The sequence below is a fragment of the Ambystoma mexicanum genome, chromosome 7p (genome assembly GCF_040938575.1).
Source record: "Ambystoma mexicanum isolate Mex_15411 chromosome 7p, UKY_AmexF1_1, whole genome shotgun sequence".
Taxonomy (NCBI): Eukaryota; Metazoa; Chordata; class Amphibia; order Caudata; family Ambystomatidae; genus Ambystoma; species Ambystoma mexicanum.
The window spans coordinates 522,832,233-522,851,675 of record NC_090939.1 but is presented as its reverse complement, the minus strand read 5'-3'; the positions used below and the strand labels follow the sequence as shown (position 1 = coordinate 522,851,675).

General features: G+C 42.5%; 1 protein-coding gene across 6 annotated transcripts in view; it reads left to right on the top strand.

The window, feature by feature from the left end:
* SYTL5 (synaptotagmin like 5) overlaps window positions 1–19,443 on the top strand; it is an 885,600-nt gene that overhangs the window by 779,075 nt on the left and 87,082 nt on the right. For 4 of the 6 annotated variants that reach the window (XM_069636560.1, XM_069636555.1, XM_069636559.1 and 1 more), the window contains 2 exons: window positions 9,285–9,463; window positions 18,861–18,963. In XM_069636560.1, the coding sequence (XP_069492661.1) occupies window positions 9,285–9,463; window positions 18,861–18,963 (282 nt within the window). Of the gene's footprint in view, window positions 1–5,063; window positions 5,130–9,284; window positions 9,464–18,860; window positions 18,964–19,443 lie in introns of all 6 variants that reach the window. The other 2 variants (XM_069636554.1, XM_069636558.1) reach the window with 1 other exon arrangement.

The window sequence follows — 19,443 nt, the reverse complement described above, 5'->3', positions numbered from 1 at the left end:
TTTAGAAAATACAGCTGTAAATTGACAAGATGTGCTTACATGTAACATCTGGGGATGTTGTTTATAATGCAATGTTTCTTTGCATACAGTTTGGACAGATACAAGTTCACTTTAGGTATTATTCACGCATAGGCCACAGTTACATAGAACATTCTTGTTCACTTCTCCAACAAGTAAGCCTTTCCATGTAAATGTCATTTTTTTGTGAAACATGTCTTTCTCCGAAATATGTCACTTGGCTTCACTTTTCAAATGTAAGGCACAGTTCCTCCTTTTTATTTTTCAAAGGCACAGCATTTCAATGTATTGTTTCCCATGTGTACTGCTGCAGTTTTGAATATGTCAAAAGGTTTGTTTTCCCAGTTCACAAGAAGTTAGCATCTGCAGCACCCCGTGTCTTTTCCCATTCATTGGGCATCGTTAGCAATATCACAGTTCTGAGACACACTCTCCTTCAGCTGAGTGCCTTTCCATTTTGATGAAGTTGAGTGAGGCCCATTCTCGCTTATTCACTAGGCCTCATGTTGGAAATCACAGTTTGTACTGGCTTTTATATTTCAATGAGACTCCAGATTAGCCAGCTTCACTCTCACAATAATGGCCTAGCATGGCCTCTCCATCTCTGTCACTCTGCAGCTGTTTTTTCACCCCACAAAATACAACCACAGCTCTCAGCAAATTATGCGGAGAGGCACCTCAGCCACTCTCCTTAGACCTTTACAAAACAACAAAGCAAGTCTTTAAATTCCAGAATTTGTTAGACGTTCGGCCATGCCTTTCCACCAAAATATTACATTTTCTATGAAATCATACAGTTTCTCGCCACTTGGTGCACAGGATTTCATAAAGCTTAATGAGCCACCTACACATAACTTGGGATGAGTAAGTCAAGCCATCTGTATAGGAAAGCAGTCTGATGCTAGACATGACTTGATGATCACCCCTTACTATGGAGGTGGTTTTAATATACCCTTTTTCACTGAACTAAAGTGACATGACTCCTTTGTCGTGTTTCTGCATATGTTTGCATCAGCAATTGAAAAGGAAGTAAATGCTTAAGACATTATGTGCATTTGAAGAGCTTCAATCCATATGTATTGATATTTTTGCAATTTTAAATATATGCCATTAGGGGGAAACAAATTAATGCACCAAGCTAAATGATTTACATCCTGCTGGATCGGTAAAGGGACTATCTCTGCAACAAGCTTTTCTGCCAACAGATGGCAAAAAAAAACAATCTGAGGACGTTGCTGCTTGGGGGTCCACAGGTACCTGTACACGTACAAGAGAGATAGTGTGACAGTAACGCCCCTATCAATGCCCCTTTTTCAACTTCGAAAAAACAAATGCTGTGCTCCGAGCCAACCACTGCATGGCGGACTATGCAAAGCAAGTGTTTCTAAGCAGATACAAGCTCCAGAAAAGCGATGACTGGCAAGTAATATTTGTCATATAGCACAACAAAAATAATCAATTTCTATGCATTTCCATTCCTTCATAAACAATGAGGAATGCAGATGATTTCTTGTCGGGTATTACGGTGCCATTCACTTGGTACCTGCTTTTAAAATGAGGAATGTAAAATATTCATAGGAAGTTCTGGCACAATTAAAGACAGACTCATATTGAGAAAGAAATGCCCATTTACCTGAAATATTATCGGTCTTCCCTGAGCCGAAGACTGTGCAGTACATTTCTAGTCTCTATTTCCAACAGTGTATGTTTAATAGGAATATGGCTTCTACTATTTAATTGACAGTTTTTCCCATTAGAAATCATAAACAAATAAAATGTAAACATCATCAGAGCACTATAATACGTCATCGAGTAGTCCAATAATGTGATTGAGATTGGCAAATAGCAGATTATAGATTTATTTTTAAATGGTCAACAAGGCAAGTAGATTTTGCTCATCAGTTTATGGGCATCTTTTTCAAATATAAACATAAAACCACAATTTAATTTCATGCATTTGTGCTCCACCAAAGGTGCATTTGTTCACCTGTTCATCATCCATTATTCTCATCGACAAATGTGTGATGAATGAAAGCTACACATCATATCATACATAGGTCTCCTCCTAGCTATGTCAAGCAAAAAGCGACATTTCTTTTTTTGGTCCAGACATTCTGGTCCATGACGGCAGGGGAATGACAGGCACTCAAAAGGTTAAAGTCTCACAAAGAGTGCTTTTTGTTTGAGCAGTTTCTTTATTGGGCCACCCATCATTCCTACAATTTCTATATTTCAGCACATTTGTAACACTTAAATAGTGCAAGCGATCGCTGAAACAACATTTTATCATTGAGCTCTATGAGTGATGGAAATGTTCACACCAAATCCCAGGAATGTCTCGAGCTCTTATTAATTTAGAAAATGTACATGTTAGTTGAGTCACAGATGCTCCCAGAGACTAAGAAATACAGCAAGGCCACCTATACATCTCCCAGACGGCAGGGGATAAAGCATCCTTTGTGAAGGAGACCATGGTAAAAGCTGACCATGGCCCTCTACGCATTGTAAAAACAACAATTTACCATATAGGCGAGGGGAGCGGTGTCTGGAAATGATATCCAATGCTTTTGGTCTTGGTCTTGTGCAGAAGGGATGTGACCAAGCAGTTCAGGCTGAACTACCCCTTTTGTGGTGGGGCCAAGCTTGAATTGCATAGGGTCGTTCTCCTTTTGTAATGACTTGGCAGGCGAAGAAGTATGTTCTGGAGGGTTGCCCAGAGCAATACCAGAGGTACAGATTAATTCTAAAGCTTCAAGCCATCACCTTTGTTTTTCAATGATATCCAAAAGACATGGAGGAGATAAGGTGTCTCGAGGCATTTTTGAAAGTAAGGGATTGAGCATGCTCTCCTCCTTCCCACCTAAACCGTGAATGTTTTCTGCTCGGTTGTGTGGAAACTCCCCCTCATAAGCAAGTATCATGTCCTACGGTATTGTCCTGAGATTTTTCTACTGTGAAATTCAAAACTAGGAAACCTGTAATAAAAATGGAAAAGCTCTGTTGGGTAGGGCGCATTTGATCCAGTTGGCCTTAAAACTGATATGGTACAAATGTTACCTAGCACTCCTTACACAGAGGTGAGTGTTGTGCTGGTGATACTGAATCAGGGGGAAAGCTGGTCTGGTATAATTTTTCAGGTTGAAAGGGATTCGTAACGTGGAGAGGTTAACATATTGAACAGTGAGCTTCAAACTGTTAACAGCCGGGGGGGTGTACTAATGAAAATGCATCAATTCAGAGGAGTCATGCAGATCAGGGAGCAACTTGGAACCATGTGTTTTCATAGGATGCGAAAATCTATAGCAATGTTGCAGGATGTGCGAGTACTTTCATTGAAAAACATTACTAAGAGTGCAAAAGCGTGTTAGAAAGAACTGCCTCCTTTGAATTTTTATATTGCCCTGTATCCAAGAAGAAATATCTTGATGTCAGTGAGACAATACCTCAAACTGTATCTTTTTAGTAACAAGGTTGCCACTTCTTACTATGTTCCTTTCCATTCTCCTTTTCTCCTTCCTACATGACTCTTTCTTATGTGTGTCTACTCCTGCCCCTTGTCTTACTCCAACATGAAGAGACAAAGCACAAAAGAAGACACTGTGCAAGTATTAGTGACTTTACAAGAATAAACCTAAGAAACAAGCTTTAACATAGATTTTTATGTGTCACCAGCTGTCAGCACTAATAATTCCCACAGAAAACACACCACTATACTAACATTGTTTCTCTGGAGTAAAAAGAAGTGGTGCTCCAGCACACAAACACCACCCACAGCCCCAGAATGTGGAATCTGCCATAACCCACACCATGGCATTTAAGACTGACCAGTCCCTCCCAAAGCCTGGCTCCCGTACCCACAGAGCCATACTGCTAGCTGACCATAACTCCAGAAGCATGACTTAAAATAAAGCCCTGTCTCATTCCTAACACGAGAACCCCAAAGCCTGCCTCAACTCATTCGCAGAACCAATGATCTGACCTACTCCATGATAGAACCAAAAGTCTAGATCGTGTCACCCACTGAAGGAAATGCATGTCTTACACAATCATCCCAGAGCCCAACAGAATGTTCTCCCATTCACCGAACTAAAAAATAAGCCTCCAATCAATAACAAAACACCTAAATGATCTCAAACCAGAGGCAAGAAAACTGGTTCTACAACACCATCAGGCCTGCTCATGTTACACCTAACTAATAATCTTTCAAACCACGTTCCAAAACCAAGTGTCTGTCCATCCTACTCCAACTCCCAACTATTTGACATATCCCTTTCCAATATCCAAATACCTCACCACACAACAAATGATAATCCCTTACCAAAGGTAATACTCTTGCCCACCAATACAACTGCAGTCATAAGTCTAGCACCTCCTAACCAACAACTAAATACCTCACTTGTATCAATCCAGAGCCCAAAACATAGTGCACATCATTGCAACAAGTCACAAAAATGTCTCTCACTAACTCCGTAATTCTAGTTATCCCACCACAAGTTTCACCATTCTTACTTACCATTCCCGATAATTAAGGAACTAAGGGAATGGATCAGCCCAGTTCTGGAGCATTAAAGTCCATTAATATCACAAGCTTGACCTTGAAGGCACCAAGCTAGACTCAATCCTCCACCAGGAACGACAATATCTGGGTAGCCACACCCCACGGGAAAAGCGAAAAGCATGTCTCACCCCATGAAAGATTCAAAGGTCTGATTTACTACATCAAAGAACCTCAAACCTGTCTCACCACCCTCTCCTCTCACCATGAACCAACAGTATGGCTCTCCACACATTTAGAGCAAAATATCGAAGTGTAATGGCCAGACACATCATACCTTAATACAGGATGGCCAGCTCACCCTGGCTGCGGATCAAAATACCCTGGCCACATTGACTACCCAAAGGTTAGGTGTACCCGGCAACTACACGTTTTGAAGAGAGTTCAAATACATTTTAGATATTTCTTAAACTTTCCGTTGCACTTCTTGGTCTCACTGTCATTGTCTCTAACTGCATTTTCTCTCTTGACCTCTACCTTCTCTTCAAAGAACATGCAGGCAGGCTGCGACAGGAAATGGACCTGCTTAAATGTGCCTGACGCAGATGCTGATACTGTGAGTGGTCTTGTTTCCTTCTCATTTGCTGTCCGTTTTCGTTTGTTCTTTGTTTCATCTTTCAATGTACTTTCGTCTATAGTCTTACTTAGTTCAAACTAATCAGAAAACTTGTAAGGACATAAAATTAATAAAATAATGTGTAACTACTAAATGATACTAGAGCAAGGAACCGTTGAGCCTTTGTCTCTTGATGCAATTATAATAAGGGTCAGTATGTACTCAAGTTGAGACTTACAACCACCAGATGTGCAAGCTTAAACGGAGATCCTACCCCCTATAAAAATCAAGGGCAGACATGTTGTTTTGAAATATGGGGACCATATTGCAACACAGAGTGTAACAGTGGGGATTCAATGGTGTATTGTTGTCATCTTTTTTCAATTTTTTAAAACACGAAAATGGTATGTAAAAGGTGGAAGGGGACTCCCTCTAAACTTCATTTTAAAAAGGGGTGTTTCAATTCAGCAGTAGCCTACACTTATTTGCGTTTGATGAAATGTGTTTTCCACTGTTATTTTTGTTCATTCTTGTGATGTTGGGTGATTCTTCTGAAATGAGTTGTAATGGTAGAAAAGGCCAAATAAACATTTAACTATGCAAAGGGCCATTCTGCATGGGCACTTGTCCAGAGTTGAAGCAGTGAGTGGGTTACTGGTTTGAAAGAATACTCTGGACGTGAGTGGCGGGTGCGGGTATCTGCTGTGGCTACATGTCCACTGCTGGCTTGATGACAGGTGAGGAGATAGCAACGGACCATTCCAGTGGCTTGATGTGGATGATGATTGGGAAGCTGAAGTCAGCCAGTAGTCGTGAAGTATTGGGGACCCTTTAGTGAAGGGCCTGGTGGAGGGGTGGATGGGGACCCCAGATGAAAGATTTTGTTTTAAAATGCATTCGAAACACATTTTTTCAATGCAAAATTTTCGATGGAAAGGACCCTCGATGGAAAAAATGTTATGCAAAGACCATAAACCACCTTAAGGTGTTTTACAGGAGTGGATCCAAAGAGCCCACAAGATGCCCACTCCTCAGTTTAGCTACCAGATGTGTGGAGTGTGCTCCCAGAGCCCCTGTGATCGCTCTCCAGGGAAGGTAGTAGTACAGAAAAGCGATGTGTCCAGATTACCGTTCAAATTGGATTAACACCGTTGACAAGAGAGCGGGCGTGGAACAGAGGCAGCGGAAAGATGGCTGTGCTACAAGCAGATGTCGTGTGGAGGGAGCCATGAAGGATAAGTGGGTGATCTCCCCAGATACTCGTGCAGGGCAGTGTTTGGACCACCATGTAAGAAAGTCAGTTTACAGTGATTCCATCTCCGTTTGGACTGGAGCAATGAACCACTGCTGGTGGTGCCAGGTGACCCCAGGCCGGGATTAGAAATGATTAGGGGGTCTTGAACATACTGCCGACAGGTGAACTTGCAAGTGGTTTGATACCTTGTACAGCAGGTTTTATTCAGTGGAGGCTGAGGGACGGATACAAAAGAAGGTCTTTGCCCTGGTGGACAGGAGTAGCAAGATGGATCTCGGGGATTTTATAACACTGTGCTCATGTCCCCAAACACCATGCGGGTGGGTAGATCACCACCTCGCATTAGTGATCTACCCACCCGGGTGATTTGCTGAATTTATGGTGACCATTGCACGCTTGAAAAATGCAATCGTTAGGCTGGAATGCTCTGTTACTGACGTGGAGTCCGGTTTGGTGTGTTCAAGGAAGGCTGCATAATAAGATCTAAACAGGAAATATTAGTGACAGGAACTTAACTGCAGGCATTACTGGAGGAGGCCACCGATGGTGAAACACATAGGCAAGCCATTTTGGAGATTAAAGGCACGTCAGTGGGCACAATGTTTTGTTAAGGGGGGATAGAGAATGGCTGGAATTTCTGACATGTGACTTAACTTTGGCAGGACTACCTGATTGCTAGATGCTGGGCGAGGGAGGGGCAAAGTATTGCAGTTTGCACGAGCACAGTACGAGACATTTGTTGGGTATTCAGCTTAGTTTCTTGGTTCTTGTTCCTGAATGCCTGCATACCCTTTCCCAGAGTTTCCTAGGGTCATACACCCCTCCCTTGATTTTCTTTTCCCCCATTACTTACTGGCCACTTACTTTCCTAAAAGTTGCTTTTCTGTCTGACCCCTCCCATCTACATCAGCTAACCGTACAGGGCTCTCCAATGGAATCCGTTTTGCTGGGTGGTCTCGTGTAGAAGGGATGTGACCGAGCAGTTTGGGCTGGAGTTCCCCTTTTGAGGTGGGACCCAGCCTGATTTGCAGATGGTCTTTCCCCTTATGTAATGGCTAGGCAGGCGAAGAACAATGGTCTGGAGGGTCGCCCAGAGCATTGCCAGAGGGTAGGATTAATTCCAAACCTTTCACCCATCACCTCTTTTGTTTGGCTTAGGTCAAAGAAGCAAGCTGGTAACATCAGAGAACAAGGTTAAGAACTGTCAAAACAGTTCCTTAAAACAAAATGTGGATGTCTCTGATAAATAAGTCGCCTCATGCTGCCAGTTTTCGTGACTAAAGGGTCGATTCACAAAGAATCTTGTTTTTGACCTGAGTTACTCCTAGATCTATGCATACATTACACCTGAAAATGGATTAAAAAAGAAATCAGGTGAAAATTAATTGTCAGAACCTTTGTGTAGGCATTCCTCGTTCACCAAGAAGGCCCTAAAGCCCCAAGTTGGTGGCCTGCTAAGGAGAAACTTGCTCTCGAGTAACTTACTCCATGTCAAGCACATGAACAAGGGAACTATTGGAAATACTTTTTTGCTCCAGAAATGTTCTCAGAGTATCGCTTTCTACACCAGATATTCTGTCAGACTATTGCTTTCATTCACTTTTAACATCCTACACTTAGGTCTAGAATATTCAGATGTAACTTAAATCTGTTCACAGTTGTTTCTAAGACAACTTCGAGGTTTGGGAATCCATGATCTACCGTTACAGTGTTGTGGGTGTGTATCTCTTCCCCATTCAGATAACCCCAGGCACACGTCTACAATTTCCTATAGCATTCCCCTGTTAGGTACAAGTTGTAAAACTGCATAACGTACTCCAAAATGTGCAAACATAGAAACGTTGTAAATCATTTTGGGAATCACACTTTCCTTTTTTTATTTTGGGGTAAAATAAGTTACCACTTTGTCCAGGAGTATCTCAAATCACAGCATGCAAATCTCCCACTTAAAATCGATATCATGTGGGACCATTGTTTTATCTTTATCCTCGTAATCCTTGTATACTCCATCAGCATTCTTTTTTTTGCAAACAAATTAGGATACACTTCCCGCTTCCACCGTTTCTTCTGCAGCTTATTGGCCAATCATTTGTGCTTCCTGAGAATGCAGAGGAAAGAACGATTGGTTCACAATTTCTGCTACTACGAGCTGTCTTCGATGCATTGCCCTGCTTACCATATCTATTGCTGCGCAGCCCCGTGCACATTCACAAAAGGATGGCCTCCTGGTTGCATGTATTCCAAAATGGCCGCCTTTGTTGTCTTCTTCTTCTGACTTCCTCACTTGACTTTGAAATACAGACCCCTTTATCCTTTGCTGTTTTTTATACACATTTTAAGTAATAAACTGTGTTTCCCCTTGCTTTAATATACTTGTCATGAGTGTAGGTTTGCATAAACCACTTTATTTGTTTGCACACAGTCTACACAATGTCAAGGCCCCCCGCCCTTACACTACACGTGTGAAAAATCTCATCGTTGCAAAACTGACTTCTTTAAATTCTAGCAATATTGTCCCAATAGGAGCTAAATACTGTAGCACGTTGCCTTTTTGTAAATTCAGGAAACGGATGGTTGTAGATAATTCCATTGTAATCCTTTGTGTTAGTCATAGTTCGGTACAAAATTGGCCTTAAACTCGATTTTGCAGACAGCCAGAGCAATACAGTGCCTTCATATTGGAAATGCCATCTCTACGACTGAAAGCATTTTATCATCTGCCATGTACCTTTCTTCCCGAAAACTCAATTTGTTCTTGTATGTGAAAACAGGACTGTTGCCAATATGTAATTTTGCTTCCTAGTACTGCTAAGTGCTAAGTCCAATTACTGCAAGACCCTACAGAGTGACCACTTATTCATTGTAAATAGATTTTAAGACGTCTATCTTGCTTGTTCCAGACCAGCATTAACAGCATGATGAGCGTCTACAGTGAAACTGGGGACTATGGCAACGTGAATGTCAGTGGAGAAATCCTTTTGAACATCAACTATAATTACAAGACTGGTGCCCTTAATGTTCTAGTGAAAAGCTGCAGAAACCTGGCCATTGCTGACGAAAAGAAGCAAAGAACAGACCCGTAAGTAGCAGCCTTCATATGTGTTGTGCTCTTTAGAGTGTGGATTATTTAAGAGTGCCAAGGCTCCTGTAATAAGAATTTGGGCTCCTTACAAGCCCTTTGTCCTTCCTTTTTAGGACCCCAAAGTAAAGGATGTAGCGACTGTATGATTACATCAATTCAGACATCTGAAACAGGCTGGCGACAGTACAATGTAGAATAAATATTGGCCATACTTGAGGGTAATCTTGAGAATGTAGTGACCGGAAGGGGAATCCGAGGGTCCCAAGTCTAAGCCGGGCACGTTCCTGAACCTAAGCTAGATTCCAACCTTTCAATGTGATAACACTTGAGAGAATCTGCCCTGTCGCCCAGCCTTGTGGGGAAAGCCAAAGTATAAAAGGAGCAACCAGCAGAAGCCAGGTATGTTCTCCACGATCAAGTAACATACTCACCTGCTTTACATGACACCTCACCCGGCCAAGCTACACTTGTGGCTGATCATTCTATGACCATCCATCTGAAGTGGCATCCCATTGTCTTCCTTTCTATCCGCCACATCTCCACCCTTCCCCCGGAAGTGGTGCTATTTCAAGTCCTCCATGAGGAGAAGCAGGAGCTTTCCACTGCCTTGCAATCAAAATCAAATTAATAGTTTCTGCAGAAACATAGACAGAGGCAGAAAAATAGGGCAGACTGATATTACTAACATCTGGACCCAAAGCCTAATTTCTTTAATATTCATGTCAACTCAGAAGCAGCAACGCATGCCACTAAATCAATCTACGTAATGTATTCCAAACATGTCATATTTAGGACACACATTTCATTCTGTTTATCATTCCAAAAAAATTAGTCTTAAACCTCTCTGAACATTCATCAATAGTCCCCAAGAAGTTAAGAATTGTCTCCAGGGCTTAGAGAACAATACATAAATGTATTATAAACATGTACACATCAACCATGAAACCTGAAGTATAAACACTACGGATCCAACCTCAACGCTCTCTTCAAATATTAGGCAGGATGCATCAATACCATAGTGGGGGTGAGTGCTTAGGCTGGCTGTGTAGTGTTTATATTTCGGGTTTCATAGTTGATGTGTACGTGTTAATAATACATCGTTGTATTGTTCTCTACGCCCTGGAGAAAATTCTTAGATTCTTCCTTTTAGCTCTAGGAGATAACCTCGGCAGCACATTTTCTCCAGTGGGGCAATTTTGTTTCCTGCATCCTAAAAAATCTTCACCAACATATTCTAGGACTGGTGATCTTTACTATTCTATACTGTAGTCCTAGAATATTTGAGGTAAGGGCTTGATTTTATTAGGAGGGCAAATTTGGGTAAACATCAGGCCCTGGTGGCATTTACATTGGCAACATTATCAGTGGATACCAATTTGTAGTGAAATAATGTGTGTATTTGTACCTTAACATTGCAGACTTGAAATTTTGTTCGAGTAACTTTAACTCTTTTTAAAAAAAAAAAAAAATCTATTTTATATAATGTTTTTTAAAAAGGTTGTCTTGGCTGGGTTGTGGGCACCAGCAGCGAAGTTGAATTGTTTGCTGGACATAGGAGTTTAAAAACAGATTGAGAGTTCTCAGTGTGTAGCATAATTGTATGTAGCCACTTTATTTTTTTTGATTGTTTAAAGTGTGGACCTAGCTTGATAGTTTGGGTAGCCAACGTTTCGGTTGGCATCTTTTAATAGTAGCGCAGCTCTGTGCGTTGTGTTTTGTGCATCCATTAAGATTACTCCGTGGTCAGGTGCTGTTAAGCCACATTTTGAAAGATTTGCAAAATTGAAAAATGTGGTGGCATTCCAATCCGATACTGGGATCAAATTCCAGAGGGTGAGTAGATGGCAAGAAAAGGATTGTTTGCGGTTCTTCTCTTTATGGACTGGTTGTGATTTGTACTGGTTGGTCGATTTGCTGCGCAAGGAGTGTGTGTCACCAGATATGTGAAGCTTAGCTTGTCTGTGTTTCTGGAAGGACAGGCTGCTGTCAATGGTGAAGCCTAAAAACTTTGCTGAATCTCAGAGTTGTGGATCAAATCCTTCTGGTACATATTATTTAGCCATTGTTTGACAAGCTGTTGTTTAGTGGGGGGACCAAAAATTCAGACAAATTTGGTCTTTGGTGGGTTAAGTTTGAGTTAGGCAGTCGTTATCCAGGACTGGATGATGGCTAGGTAATCGCGGGGATGATTGATGTTCGGTGATCTTTTTATTCTCTTGTACAAATGAGTATCGTCCTCATAATGGTTGATGGCTATATCAGGGTTTTTGAGAGTGTACCCACAGGCTCTGTGTAAAGGTTAAAAAGGACTGATGAGAGGCTGAGCATTGGGGGACTTCACAGGAGACTGGGAGTCAGTTATAATGCACCATGTTCATCTGGACAGCCTGGTGACTGCCCAAGAGGTAGGAGGTAAACCAATTCAGTACAGTACCGGAGAATCCCATCCGGTTTGTGAAGGAGAGGAGGATGCAGTGGTTCACTGTATCAAATGCAGTGGGGAGATCAAGGAGGATGAGGAGGCACGAGACACCCTTATCCATGATTTGGAGTGCATCATCAACCACCTAGATGGTGGATATCTTAATGATACACTTGGGACAGACCGCAGACTAATAGTCTTTTAGAAGGTGTATTTGATTGATTCTGGCGAGTAGTGACTTTTTCCAAGATTTTGTCAATAAACGGGAGGGTCATAATGGGCTTGTAGTTGGCCAGGACATCGGGGTCTAGGGTTGTTTATTTCCAAAGAGGTCATCTGAGACCAGTCTTGAGGTTGTCTGGGAATGACCCTTCTTTTTTTTTATTAATTTGATATAGCTGGTAAACCAACTTTTCAAATATTTACACTCATTATCATTTTTTTTTAAACTTGCACATCCACACTTAAAACAATAAAAGATAAGTAAATAATTATTTGTATCTCATTAAAAATAATTATGAGGCAAAATAAAACAGAGTAGAATGAATAATTATGTTACAACCATCAGACTTCCCTTCACTTCGAATTGATACAGACAGTCTTCGTAACAGGAAATATTAAATTAAGAAATTGCACAATTGCGAGCTGTATAGTTAATCTTGGATTAGAAAACAATAGATTCCATATTTGCCTAGAACTAGTACCGCTCTGAACCAACAATTTACTTCCAAAGCATTTCACTCTGATGTCATGTAGAGCGGGGCAGTCAATTATAAGATGTTGTAATGTTTCACATTGTCCTTTGTCATTACAGTGCCGACAGAAGATCTGGTCCTTTGGTATTACTTTCCTTCTATGTAAAATCTCATTAGTTTCATATTGATTTAATCTGAATCTTAGATATTTCTGACGGGATGCAGGTGATGGGTATTTTAGCAGATACTCTGCTATTACCCCATACCTTTTGACGCCAAATGCCTCGGGGTTAAAATCCTTGAGTTTTGAGCAGATTGTCATGTTGGATATCCAGTCTGCTTGATAAATTTTATTTTTGGCACGGTCAGGGTTTGTCAAAAGAAGCTCGATCGTTACTGAAGCATCAGAAACCGCATTTAGCGTATGATTTCTCCACTTCAATGACATACCAATTTTGGAGGTTAATAGGTTTAGGGCCAATACATTTAAAAGGCTGCGTTTCCCTATACCATCCAGCATTTTTCGTAGAAGAGCACATTGCTTCCATAGTACATGGGCATATAGGGAGACCAGACCCAGTTCATGTCGCAGTATGGCCAATGGTGTTCCTGGAGAAAGTGTTAGAACTTCTAAGAGGAAGGCCTTAATGCTGCTGAGTAGTGCATTGAGTGCTGGACACATTGATTGTTTAATGATGGAGGCTGAGATTAAATCATCAGAGTCAGAAGTAGGTTTGAGAAAGGTGATTGATTTTAGGAAAGGGAGGAGAGAATTCACTCCAGATGGGCAGTGGGCAGGCTGGAGTACATGGGGGGGTTCTTGGGGGGGAAAACGCTGTGGGAGGTTGATATCATTATCTGTTGGATTTTATCAATTTTTTCAATAAAAGTTTTTGTTTCCACCACATTTTTCCTGAGTTGGTTGCACTTCGGGCCGGGTGAGGGTTTGGTAAAATGATTTACTACTTCAAAGAGGGCTTTGCTCCTGTTAGAAGTTGCCGCAATTGTGGTGAAGTAGTAAGCAGGTTTTGCCTCAGTACTTAGAATGTTACAGTTGGCACAGAGAGATTTGAGATGGGGAAGAACTCCAAGGTTACGGTTTTTGTGCCACAATTTCTCTAAGGTTCTGATTGAGTGTTTGTTGGAGGCGAGCTCAGGGGTGTACCCAATGGGTGGATTGTTTGGTCCTAGTCTGGGTGGTTTTAAGGGGGCATGACTGTCTACCGGATTCATAGCTGAGTTGTTGAAAATCATTCTAGGAGGACTGAGGCATTCCTTCTGGAGGGGGAAGTCTGCAAAGTTTGTTTCTAGCTCATTCACCAGGAGGGTTTTGAAGGAGTGGTGCTGAGCGAGGGCGCGTTTAGCCTGACCTTTGCGGGCCAAAGTAAAGTGGGTGATCGACACCGAGATAGTGGCACGGTTAGACCAGTCAAGTGGGATTGGGTCTGTGCAGGTGATGAGGGGGGATGATGTTAAGACTGTCTATGGTGTTACCTTTGTTGTGCACGGGATCCGCACAATTTGCTTAAGGTCCATGGATCCGATAAGTGCAAAAAGCTTGCCGCGAGTGTGGTTGTCAGGGAATCTCTCAAATCTCAAAGAAAGACATTATTACAGTTTGCTAGTTTGGCTGAGGGGAGTAAGTGGGAGATGTCGGCCATGGAAGAGTCACTCCTGTGAGGTGGTCTGTTGATGATGTGAAAGGTGATAGATTCTTTGTGAGATAAAGGGAACCGGCATGTGACTGATTCAAACGAGCTTATTCTGGTAGAGGGAATGATGGAGAATGGCAATTGCTCCTGTGGATGATTGCCAATCTGCCTCCTGCCCTTTCGAGCCGATCGGCATTTTGAATGCAGTAGCTTGGGGGAAGGAGGGCATCGAAAACATGGGGGTGAATGGCATAAACCATATTTCGATGGTGAAGAGGGCTTCAAGGTTGTTGTATGAGATGAGTTTGGCAATCTTTGTTGCACGAGCAACTGCTAAGCGAGCATTGATCATCATGAGTGGGTGTGTCCGGGTGGTTTGAGGGTGTTGCATGGCAACAAGGGCAATATTCATGAGGTTCACTATGGAAGTTTGCCAAGACAGCACCAAGAGCTTGTCCATTTGAACCCTAGGGAGTATGGGGATAAGCTGCGGAGGGAGGTAACATGCAGTGATGTCTTTTGGCGAGTAGTAGCAGTAGCGACTACTTTGTAGGTAGCATGCAGGATAGTTGGTCTGGTCTTTGGCCCAAAAAAGGCACAAACGGATGAGGTCCTTGTCTTCATCCATCGCAGGCACAAACAGGAGAGGTCCTTGTCTTCGTCCATCCCAGGCACAAACTGGTGAGGTCCCTGTCTTCATCCTTCCTTTGATGAGGATGCAGGGGATGAGGATGCCTAAGTAGGACTTGTTAAATACTTGGTGGGCGAATGAACTGAGTGGCAGGGACTGATCGCATGACCAGCACCCTCTTCAATGCAGTCTGTCTGGAATCCTTAAGAACCTACCCGGATGGTGTGAAAACTGGTGGTGGGCAAAGCAACTGAGTGGCAGGCCCTGGACACATGACCAACAGCCTCCTCAATGCAGTTTGTCCGTAGCCAGCCCAGAGTCCTTTAGAAGCTACCAGGAAGGTGTGAAACCATGGTGGTGGACGGAGCAACTTAGTTGCAGGGCCTGGTCACGTGATGAGCAGCCTCCTCAATGCAGTCTGCCTGGAATCCTTAAGAAGCTACCTGGATGTGGCAAAAACTGTTGGTGCGCTTAGCAAATGGGTGGCAGTGCCTGGTCATGTGACCAGAAGCCTCCTCAGTGTAGTCTATTTGGAGTCTTAAGCTACCTGGAAGGCACTAAAACTGGAGGTGGGAGGTGCAACTGAGTGGCAGGACCAGGACACGTGACCAGCAGATAGTGGATGTTCAAAGATCCATGCAGAAAGTCCTTGGTGACCTGGGTGGAGGGCAGACAGAGACTCACAAAATGTGGCCTGCTTCCACACTGATTTTCTTGTATGCAGTGTGAATGGCAGTGAACATGTTCTTGCTTTGTGGGCAGTTCTGTGCCAACACCAGAAAGCAGGTTTAAGCATTTAGAAAGAGAAGTACCACTTGGGGGTGAGAGAACTAGAGTACATAGGCCGCATCCAGACAGCAGACAGCAGATCATCACAGGTTAGTCTTGTGGATGCTATACAGGAACCTCCCCCCGCCCCCACTAAAAGATAAAAACACTCTACTCCTGTTTCTAGGTCGAGCTGAAAATTGTACTAAATCATTGGGAACTTGCTAATGCTTTAGAACCAATGTCTGCATTATTTACACAGGGTACTATGTTTGTGTGGGACAACACATGCAGAGATGCTTTTGTATTTGTAAAACATATTTTTGGACCACCAGACCACCCATGTTGAGGATGTCTAGTTTCTTGAGAAATACCATATTTAGCTAGTAACCGCAGTGTTTAAGGAATATTTGCCACTGATGCTAGTAACCACAGGTTGGAGCAATGTTACCACTGATGATAGTGACCACAGGTTGGAACAATATATACCACTAATGCTAGTAACCACAGTGTTGGAGCAATGTTTACCATTTATGCTATTAACTTCAGTGTTATAGTATTATTTACCATTGATAATTTCAGCCACAGGTTGGACAAATAATTATCACTGATGCTAGACAACTCAGTGTTGCAGCAATATTTAGCACTTATGCTGCTAACCACAGTGTTTCAAGAATATTTACCACTGATGCTAGTAACCACCATGTTTGAGTGAGATCGACTAAAATTGTACTTCACCCTAACCGCATACGACCAACGCACACAACATAAACACTAGTACGCATCCAGGCACCCTTACGATTACGACAAGCTGATCCACAAAACCAACCCACACGCAAGACAACACACACAGTTCCTCCTGGTACTGAACCTATCCTAGCATCCTAGCCCCACAAACACACCACACCTTCTTTTCTTGCAGAGCCACGTGAGCACCTGGAGACTTCCCAGCGTTGGTACCGTTGCATGGTATAAATCAACATAACATAACATGCTAGTAACCACAGTGTTGGAGTCATATGTACCACTGATGCTGCTAACCACAGGTTGGAGCAATATTTACCACTGATGCTAGTAACCACAGTGTAGGAGTACTATTTACCACTGAATGTAACCACAGTTTGGAGCAATATTTACCACTGATCATAGTAACCACAGGTTGGAGAAATTTGTACCACTAATGCTAGTTACCACAGTGTTGGAGAGATGTTATCCAAGTTAGAAAATGGAAGGCAGTTTCATGTGGCATTTGCCTCTAGCTCAGTTAGTATGGCAGAGCATAACTATTATGTAGTCGAGCATAAGGTGTGGTGGTAATGTGGAGGGTAAATCACTTAAAGTGATATTTGTATGCAGAACATTTCTAGTTACAACTGGCCGAAGCCGTTTGCATCGATATTCACAGCTAAAGGCTTGCAAAAGACATGACCATGCAGCTCGAAGTGGATGCTTGCTCATCACCAATTCAATGTTCATGTTGTTTGATTATCTGGTAGTGTGAATATGACTGCAGATTGTCTGTCCTTTGCAAGAAGCGATCGGAAAGAGGAAGTAGGAGAATGTGTGGTATCAGCCATTGTTTTGCTTAAGTCACCCCGAGTTGGGTGGGTATGCCCAGACATGGGTCCCGAGCCTGCTGGGCCTAGAAACCCAAGCTACTCCTCACTGATGACACCCAACAAGGCCGAAACATGTCTGGGGATGCTTGTGGTCTCGTCAGAAGGGAAGTGACCTAGCAGTTCGAGCTGGACTGCGCCTTCTGGGGTAGGACCACGCCTGATTTGCAAATGGTTTTCCCCTATCTGTAATGGCTTGGCAGGCTGAAAAACAGTGGTCTGGATGGTTGCCCAGAGCTGTGTCCGTTGTTGTGATGAATTCAAAACCTTCCAGCCATCACCTTTTTGTTTTGCATCAGCCATTAATGAGGCACGAAGGTCACTTAGGTAATATGAGCATCACCAAACGATGGGCTGAGTATGTTTAGTATGCCAGGTATGTTTAGCCAGATTGACAGGCATGTTAGAGAGAGTGCCGTTCCTCTGTATCTTGTGGTAGATAAAGGGTAATACTGAAAGTCCTAAGTACCGTGGACTCCCATTAAAGTGCCAGACAGAGCTGGAGTGAAAGTAGCCTCAAATCAATACCACAAATCGGATAGTGATTGCAATTCATAGTACTGTAGTACTTTATGATTATGATTCACAATAGGTGTTTGTGAAGCCTGTGTAAGGCATAGCCACTGATCTATTTATAGCGTTTATAGAAGATACATTTTATGAAATGAAACCCCAAGTAAATGGACCCTGCTAATGGGGTTCATCTAGTTTCCATCCCAGTGCCAACGGACTGCAAAAGTGTACCACTAAGTGCTAAAAATCAGTTATTGCAAAACTCTACAGAGTAACCAGTTATTCATTGCAAATACACCTTAAAATGCATCACTTGTTCCCTTGCTTCATGATCCCTGTAATGAAGGGAAGCACAAAGCTAGCCATTTGCCAGACACTGCTATCATATGCCCAGGTAATCACACCAAGTTGTAGCTGTGGTCATCTTATGGTCAGGTAGGAATAGTATGGCATTGCCGGGCAAATGCCTACCCCATGCCTACACAAAGCCAAACCTGTTGGCCTTACCAATGCTTTTTCAAAATACATGGAGCATGTGTTAATGATTTTTCGAAGGTGATAATTGACTGTAGTAAAAATCTGCTTTAAAACCCTATGCAGTGTATACCCGAGAATGCGGCGCGAGCCAAGAAACAGTTGGGCACTATAGCGCCTTGATTGTGTGGCCTTAAGAGAAACTGGAATAGACTAGGATCTGGAAGAACCTCAGCACTTCATTAGTTATCCCATAGCGGCACTGTGGATTTAGGCCAAGCCACAGAAGGGCATCCCCATGTTATGGAACTTCATGCAGGCAAATATTCCAACCTTTATCCTTGTGTTGAATAACCGCTTGAACCTTTATTTTACATGTCACGTGGTCTGGGATCCGCAACACCATGTATGCAATAGTTTTGCCCTCAACGTTGCTATATGAAGAGAAGTCTCATTTTGGATCAAAGTCTATGCATCGTTGTCTCAAATGTGTAAACTGCTGAATTAGACCCTTATAGATGACAACACATTTTGCTGTTCCAGTAACATGTATTTTGGCTGATACTAAATGCATGAATAAGTGTGGTATAAGTCTTAACCTGTTCGCTTTTTTTCATTAACAGCTATGTTAAAGCCTACCTCCTCCCGGACAAGTCCCGCCAAAGTAAACGCAAGACCAAAATCAAACAAAACAACATCAATCCGGACTATAACGAAGTACTAAAGGTGAGAAAGATGTCCTGTTGCATACATATTCATTAGCCCCTGTCAAAGACTTCTTTAACTTTGTTCTTTGTGACTACACGATGGCCCTTATTCACAGAGCGTTTTCCAATGGGATTTTGCTATTATAAAACGCTTCTGTGAATTAGGCCCTATATGTCTTCATTTAGACATGATTACTATTGTGTCGCACCATTCGACTGTGCAGTAAAGGCTATTAAGCAAGAGTATATGCATGGGGTCCTAGCAATCGATTATGTGGTCATTGAACAGCACACCCCTTCTTTATGGTCTTTTCTGTACTGGATTAAAAGGAAGGTTCCTATTGCACAGCCTCGACGTGTGAATCATTAAAGGGCCAATTAGAGAAAGATTCCAACTACATTCCTTATAAAGTGATTTTTGCAAAAAAATGCAATGACCCTATGTCCTGAACAGTCACTTCGACCAAGGTACCTTTGAAGGAGGCAGAAATCTATTGTA